We start from the raw sequence: 21,651 nt of genomic DNA on the forward strand, positions 1-21,651 counted from the left end.
ATTTCTTCAAATATGGCTTTGGTCCCCAAATTCTCACTTTCTGCTCAGTATCCACAATTTCCCCTTGTTAAACACTCAAAATGTTCTATCATGGAAAAAAAACTCTAGTTGCAAATTGATGAGAAAGGCTTCACAACTCATTCATTCACAAGTTGGGGCTTTCTCACACAGGCCAACACCCTTTATACTTCCCCAGTGCCACAGAGACCTCCTCCTTTGACATTCAATGTTTGTTCTGCAGGGACGGTACTAACTCACTTTTTAACTCTCTTTCTTTTATAGGTAAATTATGACCACTCTGCTTTTAGTGTTTGTATGTTTGCGAGTGATCGCAGCAGCTATTTCTGTCGAAGTTTCTGGTAAGTAATTTTGCAAGATAAATTAATGACTATATAAATTGTCAGATTATCGGCTTGACTCAGTTTGTAACACTCATGCCACTATCAACAGATTTGAATAGTCTGTGCATGCTCACTGGCCACCAGCATGAGGTACCACACGACCGTCAGTGCTGATAGAATCGTGGACTTCCATAACAATGGATCTCCTGGGGATTTTTGAAACTTCATCTTTGATCTTTTAATGTTAGCAAGGAGACCAGTGTCCCATCAGCTCTGAGCTACCATTCAAATTTAACTGGTGCTTAGTTGCCCATGAACCGTGCTGTGTATCAGTTTTACATATTCCCTGATGGGAGGGTGAGCAGTATAACTTTGGTCTGTAAGCCCCATGGCATTCTAAGTAGGGAGCTGCCTCAAACCAGTATCAGCAGACACCCTGAGCAATCTGTTATTTCTGTACCGGTCTTTGAAAAGTTCTGGATGTAGACAGAGATTGGGATATTCAACTATCCTACTGCATCTGGCCCATTACTGGTGTAAGGAGATGTCTCTTTATTCCTGTTTAACAGATAATGCTAAGGCACTGAGCGTGAAGATTGCCGCGCAGTCGCCAGTGAAGGCTGTTCTTGCGAGCTCTGTGACTATCCCCTGCTACTTCATCAACTCCACACCACTCTCACCGGACACTCCCTTGGCATCTCTACTGGCCCCAAGAATCAAATGGACCAAAATCACAGATGGGGGGAAAGAGACAGTCATCGTAGTTGCCACTTCTGGAAAAGTTAAGATCAACCAAGAGTACCAAGGTCGAGTCAAGCTTCCAAGCTACCATGAAATCCCAACCGATGCCACCTTGGAGTTGGATAAACTGCAATCAAGTGATTCAGGAATATACCGCTGTGAGGTGATGCATGGTATTGAGGACAGCCAGGATATTATAGAGTTGGTTGTTAAAGGTAAATATTATTCTTTTTTTCTCTGCTTTTTGGTGTTATTTTTGAAATCGCAGCCAGGATTAGATTCACTATTGGGTTTACTATTGGTATGTTTGCTGCTAGCCAAAACTTTTCCCCTTACCAACAGACTTACATTTGCATATTCCAAATACTCACCAAATTGGCTCCCAATGCCCACTCCCAATAGTATAGGCTCGTGGATTCAGATCAGAATAACCAAGAGTGGTGGCCCTTCCTCTTCCTGAGAGGTTTGTCTTTGTCAGTTTCAATATAGGGCCTTTGACCATGATTAAACCTGAAGTCAAATTATTGGCACTACAAATCCTTCAAGTCCACACTCATGACATGGACGTGCAAAACTAAGGAAAAATGTGAGTGAAAGAACATACGGGAAGGCCAAATCTAAGACCATATACAAGACGACCAAATGGAAGAGTGGCAGCATTTAGTCAGCAGCAACAATGGCAAGGAGGAGAATGCAATGGCAAAGCCTTGTGACATCTATGGCAAGCCCTGATTATGATGACCCACTGCCTACCTACCATCTAGACTTTCATATCACTTGTAGGGACCTTTCAATAAAAATTCCTGCCCAGCCGCAATAGACTGAGCTCCCTTCTGACAAACAATGTAAGACCTCCTATAAATACAGTAGCTTAAATCTTGACGGTGTTTATTACCTGCATTTCTTTTCTGATTGCAGGCGTCGTTTTCCATTATCGTGCAATCTCCAGCAGATACACCCTCAACTTCTACAAAGCCCAGCAGGCTTGTATTGACAACACTGCAACCATCGCAACCCCAGAACAACTGCAGGCAGCTTATGATGATGGATATGATCAGTGTGATGCCGGATGGATGGCTGATCAAACAGTAAGGTCTGGACCAATTCTACTTTTTGCCCCACAAATCTTTGTGGGATACCACTTTGGGAAAAATGTGAGTGAGAGTCCGTACAGGAAGGCCAAATCTAAGACCATGTACAAGATGACCATAGTTGAACCTGAAGTCAAATCGGCTTCAAACTGAAGTTAAATCACGCCCCGTATGGTGAAATGACTAACAATATAATGGAGCAAATTTTTCAGACCCCACTCTGTCCATGAATTTCCAATCTGCACCATTGCGGTCAGGGCCCGTAAGTGGCATAGGGACTTGCACAATTTACCCAAATATGTATATGAATTAAATTTTAGAACTATTATGGTGCACAAATAATTTACATTGCAGCACATGATAGATGATCTAACATTATATCATAGAAAACAAATTTTGCCATTTTCTCCCCTCTGCCCTGGGAAGTAGTGACCAATGCTGAGGTATAGTTTCATGGGCATTTATAAAGATCTCACTGAAATAGCTTTTCCACATGTGTGAACCTGGATAGTGAATGTTGGCAGACAATTCAACCATGAGGGGTCATCTGAGCCTGATTCTGTCCTCACCCAACGTCAATGCGAGCGGACTTTCCAGCAGGGGTCGCTGGATAGTGATCAGGAGCAGGAACAATGGCCAATCTCTTACCTCCCTCTCCCCTTCCTCACCCACACATAGGTTAACTTGGCACAAGCCGGGTATCAAATGCGGAACCTTCCTGGTCTGTATGCCAGGTGGGAAATTTACCCATCGAGCCATCAGAGCTCCACAAGAGCAGTGGAAAGCCTGATGAGAAAGTATCATTTACATTCAAATTTGTACAGATATTTTATCCTGAGAAGAATGCACCCTGTGTGCATGTCACAGGGCTTCTCAGCTGTTACCCAGTTTTAATGGTAAAAGCCACTAAAACGGGGTCTGGCTGGTGTGATGGACTTAGCACATTGACTTTTCATTTCTGGGCCCTTGGTTCAAATCCAACCTAGACTGACGGGATGAAAGTTCCATTTGTCTGTTGGCTGTAAGGCTTCTGTGTGAAATGGGATTAGCCAGTCTCTGCCGAATCAGGAATCCAGGTAATCCGCATTTTCAATGCTTCATGGAGTCAGTATTTATTGTGGTAGGTAGTGGTCTATCCCACAGGTTGGTTGCTTCCTCCTCTCCAAGTCATGAATTTTATGCAAGTCCAAAATATAAAATGAGACAGAAGACTGAGGATGTTGGTCTGGGCCCAGACTGCTAGTTCCTGTGTTTGTCCATTTTAAACCTTTTACAGTGGAATCCAGTATTTATAGTGAACAAAAAGACACTGCTGACATTATTCCTGACAGATATTTCTGAAATTCTTTTCTTAGGTATCCAATTCACAAACCACGAGAAGGATGCTATGGTAATTTGGATGAATACCCAGGTGTCAGATCATATGGTGTTAGAGACACAAATGAAACCTATGATGTTTATTGTTTCGCAAAAGAATTACAAGGTAAGAAATTTATTTTCTCATGGAGAAACCCAGATTGAGACCCACAGTGCAGGAAGCCACCAAGGTTGAAAAAAATAGGAGAGAACATAAGGTGAACGTGGACAGGTGACACCAACGTTCAGGTTTTAAAAGCCTTGGAGATTGAAGAGGAAGTCCTGGGAAAGAATGGGTTAAAGTGGGAGATGGTGTGATTAGTCATGATTTCAACACAATGCAGAATGCAAAGGAGGAAGTGTGTGCAGGATCAGATAAGATTGAATGAGGAAGGTCCTTCAGCCTATTGGATCTCATCCTTCCAGAATACCAACCCTACCGTCTTTTCACTACAAGACGTAACTATTTCTGAAATGAATCAACCACTTTCCTGGTAACCCATTCCAGCTGTTGATCCCCCTCGGTGTAAAGAAATATTTCCTGGTGTTTGTCTTAAACCTGCCGTTCAGAACTCTGACTGTACCCTCTTGTCCTGCTACTCTGGTGTATCTGAAAGTCTTGATTCAAGTTTACTCTCTCTATCCTGTTAGGTATTATGTATATTCCCCTATAAGATCCGCTATGAGAGTAAGGATGCTATACTTGGAGCAGTGATCATAGCTGCATCAATTAAAAAAAAGAGAACATTTCAAAGGCAGCTAGTTGTGTACCAGATGCTCCCCTCCATCTCAGAGTCTAGGTAAATTGTTGGCCTTGATAATATTTCAGCAATAGCAATTAGTTTCTAAAAGCTTGGAGAGTTCCAAATACAGGTCTCCAATTGCTCACTAAGCTATGAATAACTGAACCACAAAAACCAGGAAAGTTTCAAGTCTGTGCTGTTGATTGATAACAAAAAGGACTGCAATAATTGACTTAAACACTATGGTTGCTGCTTCGATCACAATCCAGGGATTAATGGGCAAATACAACAACACTTGAATTTATATAGTGCCTTTAATGGAGTAAAATGTCCCAAGGTGCTTCACAGAGCGGCTATCAAACAAAATTTGACACCGAACCACATGAGGAGATATTAGGACAAGGGGGAATTTGAAAACAAGGATGAGAATTTTAAAATTGAGGCATTTCCGGATCAGGAGCCAATGTAGGTCAGCGAGCAGAGGGGTGATGGGTGAACGAGGCTTGATGCGAGTTAGGACACGGGCAGCAGAGTTTTGTAGAGCTCAAGTTTATGGAGGATGGAAGGTGGGAGGCCAACTAGGAGAGCATTGGAATAGTCAAGTCTAGAGGTAACAAAGGCATGGATGAGGGTTTCAGCAGCAGATGAGCTGAGGCAGGGGTGGAGACGAGCAATAATAGGGTTTCTTGTGGATACAATCAAGGTAAAACTTTCAAACCTTTAATCGTAGATTTCCAGAAGTGTAGTGGCCAAGGAGTAGAGTCCACACCCAGTTCATCGAGGTAAATTGTCCCATTCTCCAGACAGCACTCCCATGGTCCCAGCTACAGATTGTTCTATGACCTGTTACATTATAGGGGTGATTCTATAATCCGGTGCTCCCAATGAAGGACAGTGATCGCAGGCAGTGCAGGTCAGGAATCAGTTTCCTGTTTCCACATTCATTGTGCCAGCCATTGGGTTTTGCCAGACATTTTTCTAACCCAAATAGTCTTTGCAAAGGCTGAAACGTTAAAAATATTAGCAACCTTTATACAGACTAGTAACATTTTTATCCCCATACACGGGCGCGATAATTAATAGCACACCTTTTAAATTTATTCATCATCCCTTCCGATGTTCTGTTGCATCTGGTGACTTCCCAAAGTCAGGTCCAATATGCGCCAGGAGCCTACCTATACTATGTTAATGAAGCTGACCCCACAAATCAGATGGGGTCGGCACACTAACAGTGGCAGGTAATAACGCACCACCTGACAATGCCAGATGGGAGGCCCTATTTGGAAAATCTTTTGTTGGAAGTCTATTCCATAGATAAACTACAATGAGGGGAAGGGGAGGGGTGAGAGAAAGGACATTTCTTCCAATGACATTACTGGCATATAAATGGAGGGAATGTTCAGATTATTATAGTCTCACGTTAGTAACTACATGTCTGACTATAGCTGAGATCTAGGCTCGTCTTCTAACTCTTAGATCCTCTAATTGGAAACAGATAAACTTCTCTGATGCATATAGAGTGCCACATTCAAGATCAGCAAAGCCAAAGAAAATCAAAAGTTTAGGCACAATCCTGTAGCAAAATGAATGCACTACAATGCAGATGGGAGAACTGGAAGTTTTAAGGTGTTTCAGAAAGGAATTGGATAAGTGCTTGGCATCTGAAAGGATTCATGGTTGTTACATTTTATAAATAAATATTGATAGAAGGAAAGGGATAATAGGATGGGCAGGCCAGATGGACCAATCTTCTTCTCCTGCCTGATTAATTACTAACTGTATTCCATCATGACTAAGTTTCTGTAATGAACGTAAAGGAATCCTTTTAGCTTAACAGTTCAATGGAAGAGCAAATTGGTATTATCCTTGTGTGTTGAATACACATGACACACCATATCTGGAGTGTCTCTCATTCCGAATGCTGTTATCACAGGGGGAGGAAAATAGAATTATAAGCAAGAATGTGTTGTCTTTAACGTACTAGTGTTGTAAACTTTTAAATACCTAGTTACGTAAGTGGATTTTGATTATCAGATTATGCCACTACCGATATTGCACAACAACCAAACTCAATTGGAATTCAAAACTGTTTATCACCTTCGCGAAGGAATCAGAAACCACTAGTTTAAAATTAAGAAGTTAAGAATAAGAGGGAAGTCAGGGGAACTTTTTCACCTAAGGGATAATAGGAGTAGACATTATAAATAGGTTTAAGAGGCAATTACATGCGATACTAGAGAGAAAGAGGATTGAAGGCAGGTTGGCAGGGTTGATCTATGTGAAAGGATCAGGCATTTGGGCCTAATGGATTTTCCCTGTTCTTATGACTTCTTCTGTTCTTATGATTTTTTTTTTCAGGTGTAGCATTTTTGTGGGATGATTTTGCTGGAATTTCAGATGGATTTGCACAGCTCAACTAATCAACTTCAACTTTCCCTTCTGTCTCTAGGTAATGTCTTCTACATAACTACCAATGGAAGATATGCCTTTAAGGAAGCGATGGAAGCCTGCCTTGACAAAGGTGCCCAGCTAGCCACCACAGGACATTTATACATGGCATGGAAAGATGGCATGGATCAGTGCAATACTGGCTGGCTTGCTGATGGCAGTGTCAGATACCCGATCTCAAAACGAAGACCCAACTGTGGTGGCAACCTAATAGGTGTAAGAACTGTGTACCGGTACCCCAACCAAACTGGTTACCCTGATCCACTCACTCGCCATGATGCCTACTGTTTCAGTGGTAAGAGATTAAGAATTTTAGTTTCTTTTGGACTCATAAATTCTGGTTATTATCATTATGAAGGGGCTTAAAAGCTGATACAAGCAAATTGTTAGCTCTGCAAAGAGTTCAAATACAAAAGGATACAAGTTTATTTTTAAATTAAGACAGTTAGGAGCAAGAAGGGAAGCCAGGAGAAACTGTTGAACCCAATGAATAATAAAGCTGCACAGAAGGTGATTGGAGCAGACAATATAAAGCAATTGGTGTATCTGTTGAGTGAAGAGACTGAGAGGTATGGTGGATAGGACAGGCTTATAGGGCTTAGCAGTATCTAAATGTTACTAAAAAATTTTTTTTTTTAAATTAAAGTTTTTTTGGTTCTGACTATTAGCGCAAAACGGAATACAGATAAATGTTTCCAGTTACTTTCACAATACAGTAGTTTAAATGTGGAGATGATATTGAGGAGCAGGTTCTTTTCAAAGAGTTTTTGAAAGTTTGAACAATATTTTTTTACTGATGGTGTGTAGTGAGTTAGCACACTGCCAATTTCACTTCAGTGCTCTGGGTTTGAATCCAGCCTAAACTGACAAGATGGCATTCTCCTCACTCACTGTGTGTCCCTGTTAACCTACATGGATAGTGTCAATCCGGGCCCTGGTGGGAATGGGTCCAAAAACCCTGATTTCACACTGAATTGAGAGTTTCACTCAAAAAGCCTCAAACATAGCTGAAGTAGGAAATGAAGGTAGGTACCACTCTTCTGAGATTGGGGTTAAGCTATGTTACTGGAGCGGAGTAAATAAAGCTTTACTCTGCACTAACCTGTGCTTTATGTGACCTGGAAGGGCTTGACAGTGATATTGGGTGCATGCAATGGAAAAGTGAAGGGGGCAGAAATTGGACCCAGTTGCATCTGTTTTCCAGGCGTGGAACAGGTGCAACAAGATCCAAATTCGGAGAGCCACATCCCGCGTCTGATCAGCACCAGGGGGACAGGCGCTGCAATATTAGCATAGGCTGCTGCCCAGGCGCTCGTCTGAAACAGGCATTAGGCCCCCTTACATAGGTCCCACATTTACATAACGCCTGTTTCATGACCCATGCACTAAATTGGTGAGCGATGAGTGGAGCAGGCTTGGAGCCTGCACCGTTCAGGATTCCTCAGCGGTTGCTGTAGAAAAGAAAGTAATTTTTTTTTTAATGTTCCTGTGAAGCCAGGAGGAAAAGGAGTGCTCATCCCAGCTCCACATAATTCCTAAGGGCAACCTTGGGTCTCCCGGTGTGCTCGCTCGGTACACGCCGTCTGTTATATACCCGAAAACAGGCCAAAACCAATTTTTACCCCTAGTGCTCAGTGCTAACAATCCCCTTCCTCGATGAGCCCCAACAGATTTGTAATACTAATAATAATGAGCTTCGCTTATCATAGAATCATAGAAAGGTTACAGCACGGAAGGAGGCCATTCGGCCCATCGAGTCCGTGCCGGCTCCATGCACGAGCAATCCAGTTAGTCCCACTCCCCTGCCTATCCCCGTAGCCCTGCAAATTTTTTCCATTCAAGTACTTATCCAGTTCCCTTTTGAAAGCCACAATTGAATCTGCCTCCACCACCCCCGCTGGCAGTGCATTCCAGATCATAACCACTCGCTGCGTAAAAAAGTTTTTCCTCATGTCACCTTAGTCTAGGCCCTTTGACTAGAGGGGCTAAGGATGCATGAGGATAAACAATATAGGCTGAGTCCACTCTTTGATATAGAATTCAATTTGATGTTACTCTATGCAAAGTGAAGTACAGTAGTGGTCCTCCCTCTAGTGTTCCCTTCGTTGTTAATCCCTTCAACATGTTTATATTCCAACAGTGAGGTCTGATATAGAAGCATTCACGGAAACTCCACTGACCTATCCAGCCACGGAGCCAGAAGAGATATTTACTGATGAAGGAAGCGCCTTTACTGTCCAAACCATAACAGAAAAGGTAGAGGTCTTCTTCACAAAAGCTATCGTAGAGGGAGAAGCAATAGGAGACATTGTTACACTTAGTCCATTTACTCCAGGAACTCTTCCATTCACTGAGGAAGCTCCTGAGGTGACCATATCTCCAGAAGTTTTCACCCCAGAGACTGTCAGCGTTCCAGCTTTTGAGGAACCTGTTACTGAGGAAATTATTGTTCCTAAAATTACAGGCCTACCTGAAAACATAACCATCATTGAAGAATTAACCACCCCTGGAGTCATATCAGTAGTTACTGAGGAGATCACCCTTCCAGAAGTCACAGTTTCTGAGGTAACAGCTGTCTCTGTCCCTGTCGAAGAACTGACGGCAACTATAAGACTTGAAGAAATCACAGAGGCTCCACAGGAAACTCCAGCCACCATTGAGGAGGTTGTTGCTAAGGCAACAGCAGTTCCAGATATCCTTGCAGCAGTGTCTGAAGAGCTAACAACTGCTCCAGAAGAGACAGGAACCCCAGTCACAGAAGTCATCACCGAGAAACCAATCGAAGAGGAAGAGAGTTCAACATTAGAACAAATATTTCCTATCAGCCCAATCACTCCAACTGGTAAGTTAACATAGTTACCACAGTAAGGATATAAAAGGAAATTTGACCTCTGCTGGGGCCATTTCACAGGGGCAGTAGGTTCCAGAGGAGGGTACGGTAACCTAGTTATTATGGTAATGGACTAGCAACCAAAGGTTGTTTCCCTCATTGTTATGATGCAATGGCATACATACATGTGACTCCAGTCCCACATTGTGTGGTTCAATCTTGATGCCCTCAGAGCAGCTAAGGATTGGCAATAACTATTGGTTTGCCATTGTCACCCTCATCCCAAGAACAAATTTTTAAAAAATGTTTCCTGATCAGGTATAAGAGGATTGTCTACTGAGAAAATCAAAAGCAAAATACTGTAGAGTACTCTGTGATGCTGGAAATCTGAAATAAAAACAGAAAATGCTGGAAATACTCAGCAAATGAGGCAGCATCTATGGAGAAAGAAACAGAGTTAACGTTTCAAAAAGGCCTTTGACCTGAAACGTTAACTCTGTTTCTTTCTCCCCAGATGCTACCTCACTTGGTGAGCTTTTCCAGCATTTTCTGTTTTTATTGTCTACTGAGATACTTCCTTGAGCACAATCTTTTTTTTAGAGAATCCGTAAGAAAGCAAACTATTAAAAGATTTTCAAATTTTCTGTTAGAAAATTAAAGCCAACCAGTACTATTGCTAATGTAGTTACATAATTGGGGAATAAGAGGTCATTGTGTCTGTAAACTGACTTTCAATATAATTGACTATAAAGCCAACACTCAATAAAAATGTGTAAATGGAAATTACAATAGTCCAAAACAAAAATATTGCCAGAAGATTGTTCTAACATGTTGATGTGTTTTTTGGTGTATTTTAGTACAGTTGTAGGGATTGGGGGAGGGTCAACAAGGTAGAAGTGGACCTGATCCTCTTGGAGTTTAAGTGTCCCAAGTCACAAATAGTTTCTGACGCTTGTTGGTGCCACAGGTTGAGTAAGACACTATCCAACAAAGAAGTTTGTATGAAACTATAGGTAACCGTACAATCGCAGAATGTTAGCCACTGTGGTCTTTTGTCATTGAAGCAGATACTGCAAAGTTCAACAAGGATGTTCCAATGTCCTGAGGTAATTGCCAGATCTTGCTTTTACTCACTCCAGTTCCCCCTATTTATTTCCTCTGTAATTATAGTCACTCTTTTCATGGTTACAGCTCCATCAAAATTTCCTGTCTTGTTCCTCTTCAGCTGTAAATATAATGTCCTGTGCAAGCTTTCTTTTCCCTTTATCCTCACTATGCTGAAATCAAGACTCATTGCACTCCTACTCTCTCACTGCCTTCTACTCTAACTCATTCTTTTCCAGGGACTCAAATGGGAACTTGCCCCCTTGGTCTTCCCTTTGTCCTGCCATTAATACACTTTCAAACCCCAAACTTAGGTCACACATCCATTTTTTTTGGATTCATCTCAACTCCTCTCCTCCTCCTTTCAAACTTGAGCCTTTGCTCTTCAATTAAGTTCTCAGTGAAAATAATAATATTCAAGACGTTCCCCTATTTCCTAGTTCCTGGACTTTATCAATTTTATTGATTATAAAAAGTTTATCATAAGATCATTGAATTTTCAGCATGGAAGGTGACCACTCAGCCCATGTGCCTGTGCCGCTCTACATTAGAACTATCTACTCTAATCCCATGTCCCTGCTCTTTCCTGGTACTCTATAGTATTTTCTTTTTCAAGTGTTTATCTAATTCCTTCTTAAATATTGTGATTGACTGGGCTTCAACAGTCACTTGTTATAATGCATCCGATACTCTAATAGTCTTTTGCATGAAAAATTTCTTCCAATTTCCCCCTTTACCCTTCCAGTACTAATCCTGAATTTATGCCCCCCACCCTTGTTACCGATCCATTGGCTAGTGATTTTCTCTGTCAAGTCCTTTCAAAACTTTGAACATTCTGTTGGATTTCCCTATAACCTTCTCATCTCCAATAAGTACGGCCCTAGTTTAAAGCTCAGCACTACTTTGGACCTTGTGTTTTTGCTCACTGACTAACAAAACAAACACTGGATGATTGAAGAACTGGCCTTCAATCTTGCTAGTCAATCACTTAAATTCTGCTGCAAATTTTTGAGCCTGGATTCCAGCCAAGCTCCTGTATCTGTTCAGACCAGGTTGGAGTGACAATAAACCCCAGATCCCACAACTTGGTCTCATTGATTTGAAAAAAATTAATTTTATATTATCCCAGAGATCCCAGTCATTTGTTCAGAATCCATGTCCTGGCAAAATCCACCTTATATTCTTACATATTGTCACTTCTAGGAGCTCACATGAATTTTTTTCACTGAGCACGTTCTGGGTCATTTCTCATCTCTGTGCCTGCTCAATTCTACTATATAATTGCCACAGGACTGAGAACCCCAGACGATCACGGTGGAATGTCAAAACTATTTTAGACTCTTCCTATACAAAATGCAGTAAAGCCTTCTACATAGTAGTGTCCTTGGGAGTCAGGTATGAAGGTAAGGCACACGTGATAAGAGGGACTGTTTCATCTGCTGTCTGTATTACTAAAAGCCAAGTGCACATTAATCAGTGGCGTAATAGTGAGGTTGCATCCATTGTATGCATCACGTCTTATGTGACTCGGGTCAATCACCTGCATATTTGTTCCTTAACAGGGATTGTTTTCCATTACCGTGCTATTTCGAGCAGGTACACCCTTAATTTCACCGAGGCCCAAATTGCCTGTTTAGAAAACAATGCCGTCATCGCCACCCCTGAGCAGCTTCAAGCTGCCTACGAACAAGGATACAACCAGTGTGACGCAGGCTGGCTCTCTGACCAGACCGTCAGGTAAAATATACGCTATCCAAATCCCTTTGGATTAAACAATATGTAGACTAAAAATAATAGCCTACAGTGTAAACACAATCGTGTGACATTCCCTTATCCACTAGTTTAATGGTGATGTTAATCGATGTGGTAGTACTGCCATTAAACAGCTCACAAATAGAATCAAATGCTTACAATTAGTAACACAGTATAACATTAGGAACAGGACTAGGCCATTCAGCCCCTCAAGCCTGCGCTGCCCTATCCTTTGACACCCTCACCTAACAAAAACCTATCTATCCAGTCTTGAAAGCTCCAATTATCCCAGCATCCACTGCCTTTTGTGGGAGAGTTCCAAATTCTTGTGGGAGAGAGTTCACACCCTTTGTGTGAAAAAGTGCTTCCTGATTCTACTCCTGAATTGGTGCTATAGAAAGGAAACTGTGATACAAAACCCTTCAGCACCTCTATCAGAACCTGTCCTGTGGCATCCACCTTTTGGATGAGACATTATACCGAGGCCCCGTCTGCCTTCTCAGGTGGACATAAAAGATCCCATTGCACTATTTCAATGATGAACAGGGGAGTTCTGGCCAATATTTATCCCTCATCCAAAATCACTAAAAAAAATAAGATTATCTGGTCATTGTCACATTGCTGTCTGTGGGAGCTTGCTGTGTGCAAATTGGCTGCCACGTTTCCTACATTACAGCAATGACTACAATTTTTTAAAAGTACTTAATTAGCTGTAAAGCGCTTTGGGATATCCTGAGGTCGTTAAAGGCGTTCTACAAATGCAAGTTTTTTTCTTTCTCTCTTTCTAAGAATGCAAATCCCAAGCTAAAAATTGACCCTCTGAGTTTCTGCCACAGTTAAAGCAATCACTCAGCTTCATCACTGTGAATGCAGGTTCCTTTCCTTTCTGATCAGACCTGCTTGTACAGAGCACACAGCCTCAGGTAACCCTCAACTATCCACCTCTCCAATAGTTCACTCACACTGCATCAGTCAATTGATTTCCCAGCAATCTGTCAAATTGCAGCCCATAGTTTAATTCTACATGCATCACATCGAAATATCACTGAGTGCCAGTTTTGCAAGGTATCCATGGAAACATGTCAATGGCCTGATACTAATGGAAAAGAGTAGCAAAAAATTAACACTTTTGATTTTAAAGCAACTTTTTTTTAGCGTCTCTCCAGTTATCTTCCCTCCCATCCTCCTCGCCTGAAGATGTTGACTACTTTACTGGGGTAATGCTCCAAGGGCACAGGGCACCCTGTGGTAAGTCACCCAAGTGGCCATTCCTAGTAAGTGGGCTGACCGCTCTCTTATCCACAGTCGGATTGTTGGCCAGGGATTGGAGTCAAAAATTGAGCAATAGCAAAAAGTTAATTTTGTAGATTTTTCATATCTCTAACCTTTTTTGATTAGGTACCCAATGGTGAACCCAAGGGAACGCTGTTTTGGTGACAAAGATGGCTTCCCTGGTGTAAGAAGCTATGGTCTCCGCAAACCTGAGGAAACCTATGACGTCTACTGCTACATTGACTATCTCAATGGTACAGTATCCAAATATGGCTAAGAACCATAGTTATGGTCCCTAAATATCTCTGCCTCTCTACCCCTCCTCCTCCTTTAAGATGCTCCTTTCAACCTACCTCTCTGACTAAGCTTTTAGTCACCTGTTCTAATATCTCCTTATGTGGCTTGGTGTCAAATTTTGTTTGATAACGCTCCTGTGAAGCGCCTTGGGATGTTTTACTATGTTAAAGGCACTATGTAATTACATGTTGTTGTCGTTGGTCAAAGCTTTGGAGTTAAGTTGTGTTTTAGGAAAGATACGTACATTCCAGCAGCTTCATCGTATTCCAGTCATTGTTTTGTGACTGACGCAGTCAGCTTGGAGTTCAAAATAGGAGTGAGCCAAAGGTACATGTTTGAGGAAAATGGATTAATGAGCAGCAGTAGAGTACACTGGAGTTGTTTTGAACAGAAGTGTGTCTGGTATCCTTTATTTGCTATGTGTGGGGGAAGCCTATGGCCAAGGCAGTCATCTATGGACAGTGGAGTGGGTGGGTTTGATGGGCCGAATGGTCTTTCTCCTTCCAAGCTTTATGTTTTTATGCCTTATGTATTAAGAAATCAAATGAAGAGCCACAGCCCACAGTGCAGGAAACTACCAAGATCAAAAAAGAAAAGAGAAGATGAGATACATCAAGAAATAATGGTCAGGTGATACCAAGCTTACATTTTAAAAAGGCTATAGTTTGTGAGAGGTAAGGAAGATGGGAGTTAGAGTTCCACAGTTCGGAGGCCTGTGGAAAAAAGAGTTAGAGTTGGAGACAGTCAACAAGTCCTGGTTTCAACACAGTAAGGATGTAAGGAGGAGAAGAATGATGTCAGATGACATATTTAGAACTTAAGGTGTACAAGAGAGGAAAGTTAAAGAGGCAATGGTCATATTTTTAATCACTAAAATAGAGACAAGAAAGGTTGTAACACAGTGGGCTAGGATAGGGGCTAGTGGTGAGAAGCTAGCAGCGAGTATGTTGATAGGGTTAGATGAAGTAGGGTGGGAGAAGGCTCTTGTGGAGCATAAAAACCGGCACAGACCAGTTGGGCCGAATGGCCTGTTTCTGTGCTGTAAATTCTGTGCGATTCTATGTAACAGTTTATAATAAACAGAGCTGCTTTCCTTCAGCAAGCAAAGGGTTACTTGGCACTGATAAATATAACCTTGTATTGGAGGATAGAATGGGCAGAGCCACACAGTGGTTGGCACACAGCTGGCACCTGGGTGACTTGAAATGTGTAACAGGGTCTTTTAACGATCGGTAGGCAGTCTGAGCTAAGAAGCCGTAACTTTTTTTTTACAACATTCCAAAATTTAAAAAAATACTCTATGAAGATATGAATGAAATAAACTGTGAAGAATTTGGCAAGAAATCCTTAGTTTATGATATTAAAAAAGTGTGATACCGTAATTTTCCACATATAATCTGTATTGAAAAATTACCCTGAAATCTGTACGCATGTTATTTGTAAATCTGTGCTTTATGTAAAACATTTTACAAAGACCAGGAAAGGTGTCCATGCATCACATGCAAAAGATGACTAAACATCCTTCACCGTGTTTATTTCTACACTTGTTGTTGTAGGGAAGGTATTTCACGGAACTGTGGCAGACGGATTTACCTATGATGAAGCAGTTGACTACTGCTTCAGCCACAATGCTAAGATAGCCACCACTGGCCAACTGTACGCAGCCTGGAAACAGGGCATGGATAAGTGCCGAGCAGGCTGGCTATCAGATGGCAGCGTTAGATATCCCATCCAAAAACCCAGACCATATTGCGACAGCAGGCAAGCTGGAGTCAGAACAGTGTACCTAAACCTGGATCAGACCGGATACCCTGATCCTGAGACACGCTATGATGTCTACTGCTTTAGAGGTGAGCAAGAAAAAAATGTCTTTTTCCTTATTTTTTTTGAGAGATGCTGTCATCTGATACAAGTAAAAAATCGACTGGGTGATGCAGAGGGGTTTGTACATTTGGACCCCGCCCAGACTGATTAAATGAAAGTCTCCTCTCTCTGCTGTCTCTAGTGGTCCTACACAGACAGTCTGAATCCATTTCCTAATGGGTATGATTCCATAAAATAAAACCGCCCTAAAACACATATTAGCAATTTAACTCAGAGAAGCTATAAGGATGGTTACAGTGGTATAACAGGAAATGTTCTTCTGAAGTTAGGACTGAGGCACATTGTCAGGCAATGTAGAAGGAGTTTAATCTACATCTTACCCATATTACAACTTGCCTGCGTACGTTTGGGGCTGTGTACAGAGAGCTTTATTGGGCACCTGACCTGGAAGAGCTTGATGGGACAGTGTAGAGGCAGCTTTCCTCGACCTCTAACCAATGCTGTTTCATGGCCTGGGAGTGCTTGATGCTGAGACTGGGAGCCCAAAATTGGAAAGTTTTCCATTCTCCAACATCTTGTTTAATGGAGAGAAAAATTGAGTTTAAAATTTAAAAAAGTAAATTCTGTAATTTATTACAAAATCCCTGTACCTACAAAGGATGCTCCTTTGGTTTCTCTACCAATTTATTCTAAATATTGGAATACGTATGTCAAGCTAAAGATTAAAGTTTGGATGCAGTGTACATCTATCTTTGAATATAAAACATCTGGAATATGATAAATGTAAGAAAAGAATACAATTTATTTTGTTTGGGTATTGTTAAAGCCAATATATGGAAACATATTGTCAGTAGGAGCTGTTCATTCTGACATAGGTACAACATGTACTATTCAACTCTGACAGAGGTAGCTCTACTCTGACACAGGTATCTCAACTTGACACAGGTACAACAGGTACCTCAACTCTTAACACAGGTACCTCCTTCTGACAGAAGTACAACAGGACAATACATTATCATTTTTGATTAATTTGTTTGATTTTTTTTAATGAGAGTAAGAGGACACACAATTCAAGCCAGTTTTATTCTTAATTGTGAAACCCAGTTGGAAATTCAAGGCCAATAGTGTAGGACATCATCAAGGTTGAAAAGAATAGGTCAGAGGGAGCTAAATTAAGAAGTCTTATTTAGCTGAGGTTAGAGATTTTAAATAAATACACCAGGAATTTCTGCCGGGTTTCTCCCAATCTCTCCCCTATAGCTTTGGCAGAAGATTAGCAGAACCCTTGGAGAAATGGCATAAACAGCCATTTATACCATTTTGCAGGGAATGCAATGAAGTTGCAGTGAGAGATCGGGAGAACCCCACGGAAATTCTCCACCGTAGACTCTAATATTTTCTTGCAAGATCATAGAGACATGACCCTCACTGACTCCTCCCTAGGGACATTTTTCACAGTACCATTTCTATCGGGGAAACAGCGGGGGTATGGGACTAACTGGATTGCTTTTACAAAGAGCCAGCATGGGCTCAATGGGCCGAATGGTCTCCTTCTGTGCTGTAACGATTCTATGAACTTTGAATCCTTAGTTTTATACATATTATTTTTTTAGAAGCCATTGTTCCTGTGGTTACTGAAGAGCCAGAGGCAGAGATGCTTACAGTGATCCTAGTGGACAGGGTCTTACCAACCCCTGTGGTCGAGCTTGATGTAGCTAAGACAGTGAGACCAGAGGAAGCTGAACAAGGCAGGACTGATACCTTTGTCATGGAGACTACAGGGCAGCCCACTATTACATTGGGTATGACTGAAGAGACTATAGCAACCCACATGGATACAAGGCTGGAGATATTGCCTCCTGAATGGACTACAGTATCCCTGGTTTCTGAGCCTACCACTGAAGCCATCCCAGATGTGTATCTCACAACTGAAGAGGCTGAGAAAGTCTTTGTGACAGTCGCACCCACAGAAGAGCCTGGTGAGTACTGTATTTATTCATTTGTGAGTAGAGGACAGGAAACTGTTATTGATGAAGTATTACAACCAAGCAACTATGCTTGGCGGAGCAGGCTCGAAGGGCTGAATGGCCTACTCCTGCTCCTATTTTCTATGTATATTAGAGGAACCTAACCGTGTGTCAACGAGAAGCAGACTATTTATATATTTCCAATTTTATCCCTTCCACTCCTGAAGGTGTGGATTTCTATTACGTTAAGGAATGATGGCAGACAGCCTCCTGTTATTTTGACTAAGTGGCAATTCTTCATGCATGAGCTTACACAGTAATGGGGAGATGGGTTCAAATTGGTCTTGGGCTTTAGCGTGAAACAAATGATAGCCAATAAGCTGCCCGTTTTACAGCATAGAGTCATAGAGAGTCATAGAGTTATACAGCACGGATAGAGGCCCTTCGGCCCATCGTGTCCGCGCCGGCCATCAGCCCTGTCTACTCTAATCCCATTCCGGATTTTATTTTCTACTGACTTCAGTGGAAACGAAAACCGGACACTGTAAAACAGGCGGCCAATTCACTATCGCCCATTTCTCACTAACGGCCAAGACCAATTTCACCCCTTGGGTGTTGGCCGTCTATTCGATTGTCGGGGAGGGGAGCGTCACAGTTGAGTTGAATCCTGTCAGAAGCTTTGCATTTTAAATACCCAGTCAGTTAGTCATATTTTTGGTTTGATAATGTAGAGCAGTTAGACGTACTCCATTCTAAGTTTTTTTAACAGATGCAATCAGCTGAATGATCGATGCAGGGGAATATCCATAGAGAGTGTGAAGTAAAATCACATGGCCTGGGAAGGTGGGGCAATGAGCCTGCACAGTATATTCAAGCAATCTTTATTTTGAAAAAAATATCTTGTCAAAGAGATTAAGGACAAGGGATGCATGACCTCAGAGATGAACACTCTGGTGTATTTTCAAATGTAGGAGGATCCAGTGGCCTGTGTATATAATAAGTCCTTAATGTCTTCCCCCCCGCCCCCCCCCCCATTTCCACCATGACTTAAAAACATTTTTGCATTTTCTCTCAGGGTTTGCTGATGTAACGCCTCTCCCAGAAGTTGTAAGTGGAGAACCTTCTGGAATACCGGATATAAGTGGAGAACCTTCTGGAATACCGGATATAAGTGGAGAACCATCTGGAATACCAGATATAAGTGGAGAACCATCTGGAATACCGGATATAAGTGGAGAACCATCTGGAATACCGGATATAAGTGGAGAACCATCTGGAATACCGGATATAAGTGGAGAACTTTCTGGAATACCGGATATAAGTGGAGAACCTTCTGGAATGCCTGATATAAGTGGTGAACCTTCTGGAATACCTGAATTAAGTGGTGAACCTTCTGGAATACCTGATATTAGTGGTGAACCTTCTGGAATACCTGATATAAGTGGAGAACCTTCTGGAATACCTGATATAAGTGGAGAACCTTCTGGAATACCTGATATAAGTGGAGAACCTTCTGGAATACCTGATATAAGTGGTGAACCTTCTGGAATACCTGATATTAGTGGTGAACCTTCTGGAATACCTGATATAAGTGGAGAACCTTCTGGAATACCTGATATAAGTGGAGAACCTTCTGGAATACCTGATATAAGTGGTGAACCTTCTGGAATACCTGATATTAGTGAAGAACCTTCTGGAATACCGGATATAAGTGGAGAACCTTCTGGAATGCCTGATATAAGTGGAGAACCTTCTGGAATACCGGACATCAGTGAGGAACCTTCTGGAATACCTGACATTAGTGGGGAACCTTCTGGAATACCTGACATTAGTGGAGAACCTTCTGGAATACCTGACATTAGTGGGGAACCTTCTGGAATACCTGACATTAGTGGGGAACCTTCTGGATTTCCTGATATTAGTGGGGAACCTTCTGGAATACCTGACATTAGTGGAGAACCTTCTGGAATACCTGACATTAGTGGGGAACCTTCTGGAATACCTGACATTAGTGGGGAACCTTCTGGATTTCCTGATATCAGCGGGCAATATCCTGAAATACAGGTAATCCTAGTGCCAACAGAAGAGAAAGAATATCCAACAATGCCTTCTATAGGTGTGGAAGCAGGTAAAGGACCCATAGAAGAACATATTTCAGGGATTCCTGATATAAGTGGGGAGCCATCTGGGATTCCTGATGTAAGCGAGGAGCCATCTGGGATTCCTGATATAAGTGGAGAGCCACCTGGGATTCCTGATATAAGCGGGGAGCCACCTGGGATTCCTGATATAAGCGGGGAGCCACCTGGGATTCCTGATATAAGTGGGGAGCCATCTGGGATTCCTGATATAAGCGGGGAGCCATCTGGGATTCCTGATATAAGCGGGGAGCCACCTGGGATTCCTGATATAAGTGGGGAGCCATCTGGGATTCCTGATATAAGTGGGGAGCCATCTGGGATTCCTGATATAAGCGGGGAGCCACCTGGGATTCCTGATATAAGCGGGGAGCCACCTGGGATTCCTGATATAAGCGGGGAGCCATCTGGGATTCCTGATATAAGCGGGGAGCCACCTGGGATTCCTGATATAAGCGAGGAGCCATCTGGGATTCCTGATATAAGCGGGGAGCCACCTGGGATTCCTGATATAAGCGAGGAGCCATCTGGGATTCCTGATATAAGCGGGGAGCCACCTGGGATTCCTGATATAAGCGGGGAGCCACCTGGGATTCCTGATATAAGCGAGGAGCCATCTGGGATTCCTGATATAAGCGAGGAGCCATCTGGGATTCCTGATATAAGCGAGGAGCCATCTGGGATTCCTGATATAAGCGGGGAGCCACCTGGGATTCCTGATATAAGCGGGGAGCCACCTGGGATTCCTGATATAAGCGGGGAGCCATCTGGGATTCCTGATATAAGCGAGGAGCCATCTGGGATTCCTGATATAAGCGGGGAGCCACCTGGGATTCCTGATATAAGCGGGGAACCATCTGGGATTCCTGATATAAGCGGGGAGCCATCTGGGATTCCTGATATAAGCGGGGAGCCACCTGGGATTCCGGAAATAAGTGGGGAATTTGAAGTCAACGGAAAACCATATGACATTAGTGGAGAAGCTTCTGGAGTTTCTGGTGTTAGTGGAGAACCTTCTGGAATTCCCCAAATTGTTATTGCAACTTCCAGAATTATTGATATAAGTAAGGAACCTTCTGGTGTTCCTGAAGTTAGTGGAGAACCTTCTGGATTCCCAGAAGTCATTGAAGAACCTTCGGGAGTTCCAGATGTGTTTGGAGAACCTTCGGGAGTGCATGAAGTTAGTGGAGAACCATCTGGTGCCCCTGAAGTTAGTGGCGAACCTTCTGTGACACTTTTACCTGTAATTCCTGATATTTCTGGAGATGTTTCATTACCCGATGTGGTAGTGAGCACTGGACAAACGGAGATTGAAATATCCCGGGTGGAAACAAGCATACCAGAAGAAGCTCAACGTGAAGAGGATGAGGTTTCTTCACCGTCAATAGACAGCACAATATCCAGTGGAATAGAAATGTCACTTGCTCCCGAGACTGTAGGGGTGCTAAAGGTTACACCTGCCACGCCAATAGCACTTACAACTGTTCCACCTCAAATCTCGCCAGATGTTGTGACAATTGTGGCTGAACCCGTGACAGTAGAAGGTACAAAATGTTTTGATTCAAATTATCTCCTTCAGTTGGAGTAGGTTCTGTAATAAGTGGTGTTCCAGCGGCATGATGGAAAACTGTAGCCAAAAACCACTGGAATTGTGTAATTTATCACTTGCCAGCGGATCACCCGTGGTGGTGCGCACGGTAAGTCGGATGAAATGCCATTTTATAATGACGGGAGCATTATACCATGT

The 21,651-nt window shown here is 42.4% G+C and overlaps 1 protein-coding gene across 2 annotated transcripts in view; it reads left to right on the forward strand.

Moving 5' to 3' along the window:
• The first annotated feature begins 286 nt into the window (after positions 1-286).
• acana (aggrecan a) overlaps positions 287-21,651 on the forward strand; it is a 44,332-nt gene continuing 22,967 nt past the window's right edge. For both annotated transcript variants that reach the window (XM_067971389.1, XM_067971390.1), the window contains exons 1-11: positions 287-359; positions 911-1,297; positions 2,001-2,175; positions 3,529-3,656; positions 6,722-7,015; positions 8,861-9,562; positions 12,217-12,391; positions 13,805-13,932; positions 15,532-15,825; positions 17,413-17,778; positions 18,842-21,448. In XM_067971389.1, the coding sequence (XP_067827490.1) occupies positions 290-359; positions 911-1,297; positions 2,001-2,175; positions 3,529-3,656; positions 6,722-7,015; positions 8,861-9,562; positions 12,217-12,391; positions 13,805-13,932; positions 15,532-15,825; positions 17,413-17,778; positions 18,842-21,448 (5,326 nt within the window). In that variant the 5' untranslated portion in view covers positions 287-289. The remainder of the gene's footprint in view (positions 360-910; positions 1,298-2,000; positions 2,176-3,528; positions 3,657-6,721; positions 7,016-8,860; positions 9,563-12,216; positions 12,392-13,804; positions 13,933-15,531; positions 15,826-17,412; positions 17,779-18,841; positions 21,449-21,651) is intronic.

The sequence above is a fragment of the Heptranchias perlo genome, chromosome 34 (assembly GCF_035084215.1).
Source record: "Heptranchias perlo isolate sHepPer1 chromosome 34, sHepPer1.hap1, whole genome shotgun sequence".
NCBI lineage: Eukaryota > Metazoa > Chordata > Chondrichthyes > Hexanchiformes > Hexanchidae > Heptranchias > Heptranchias perlo.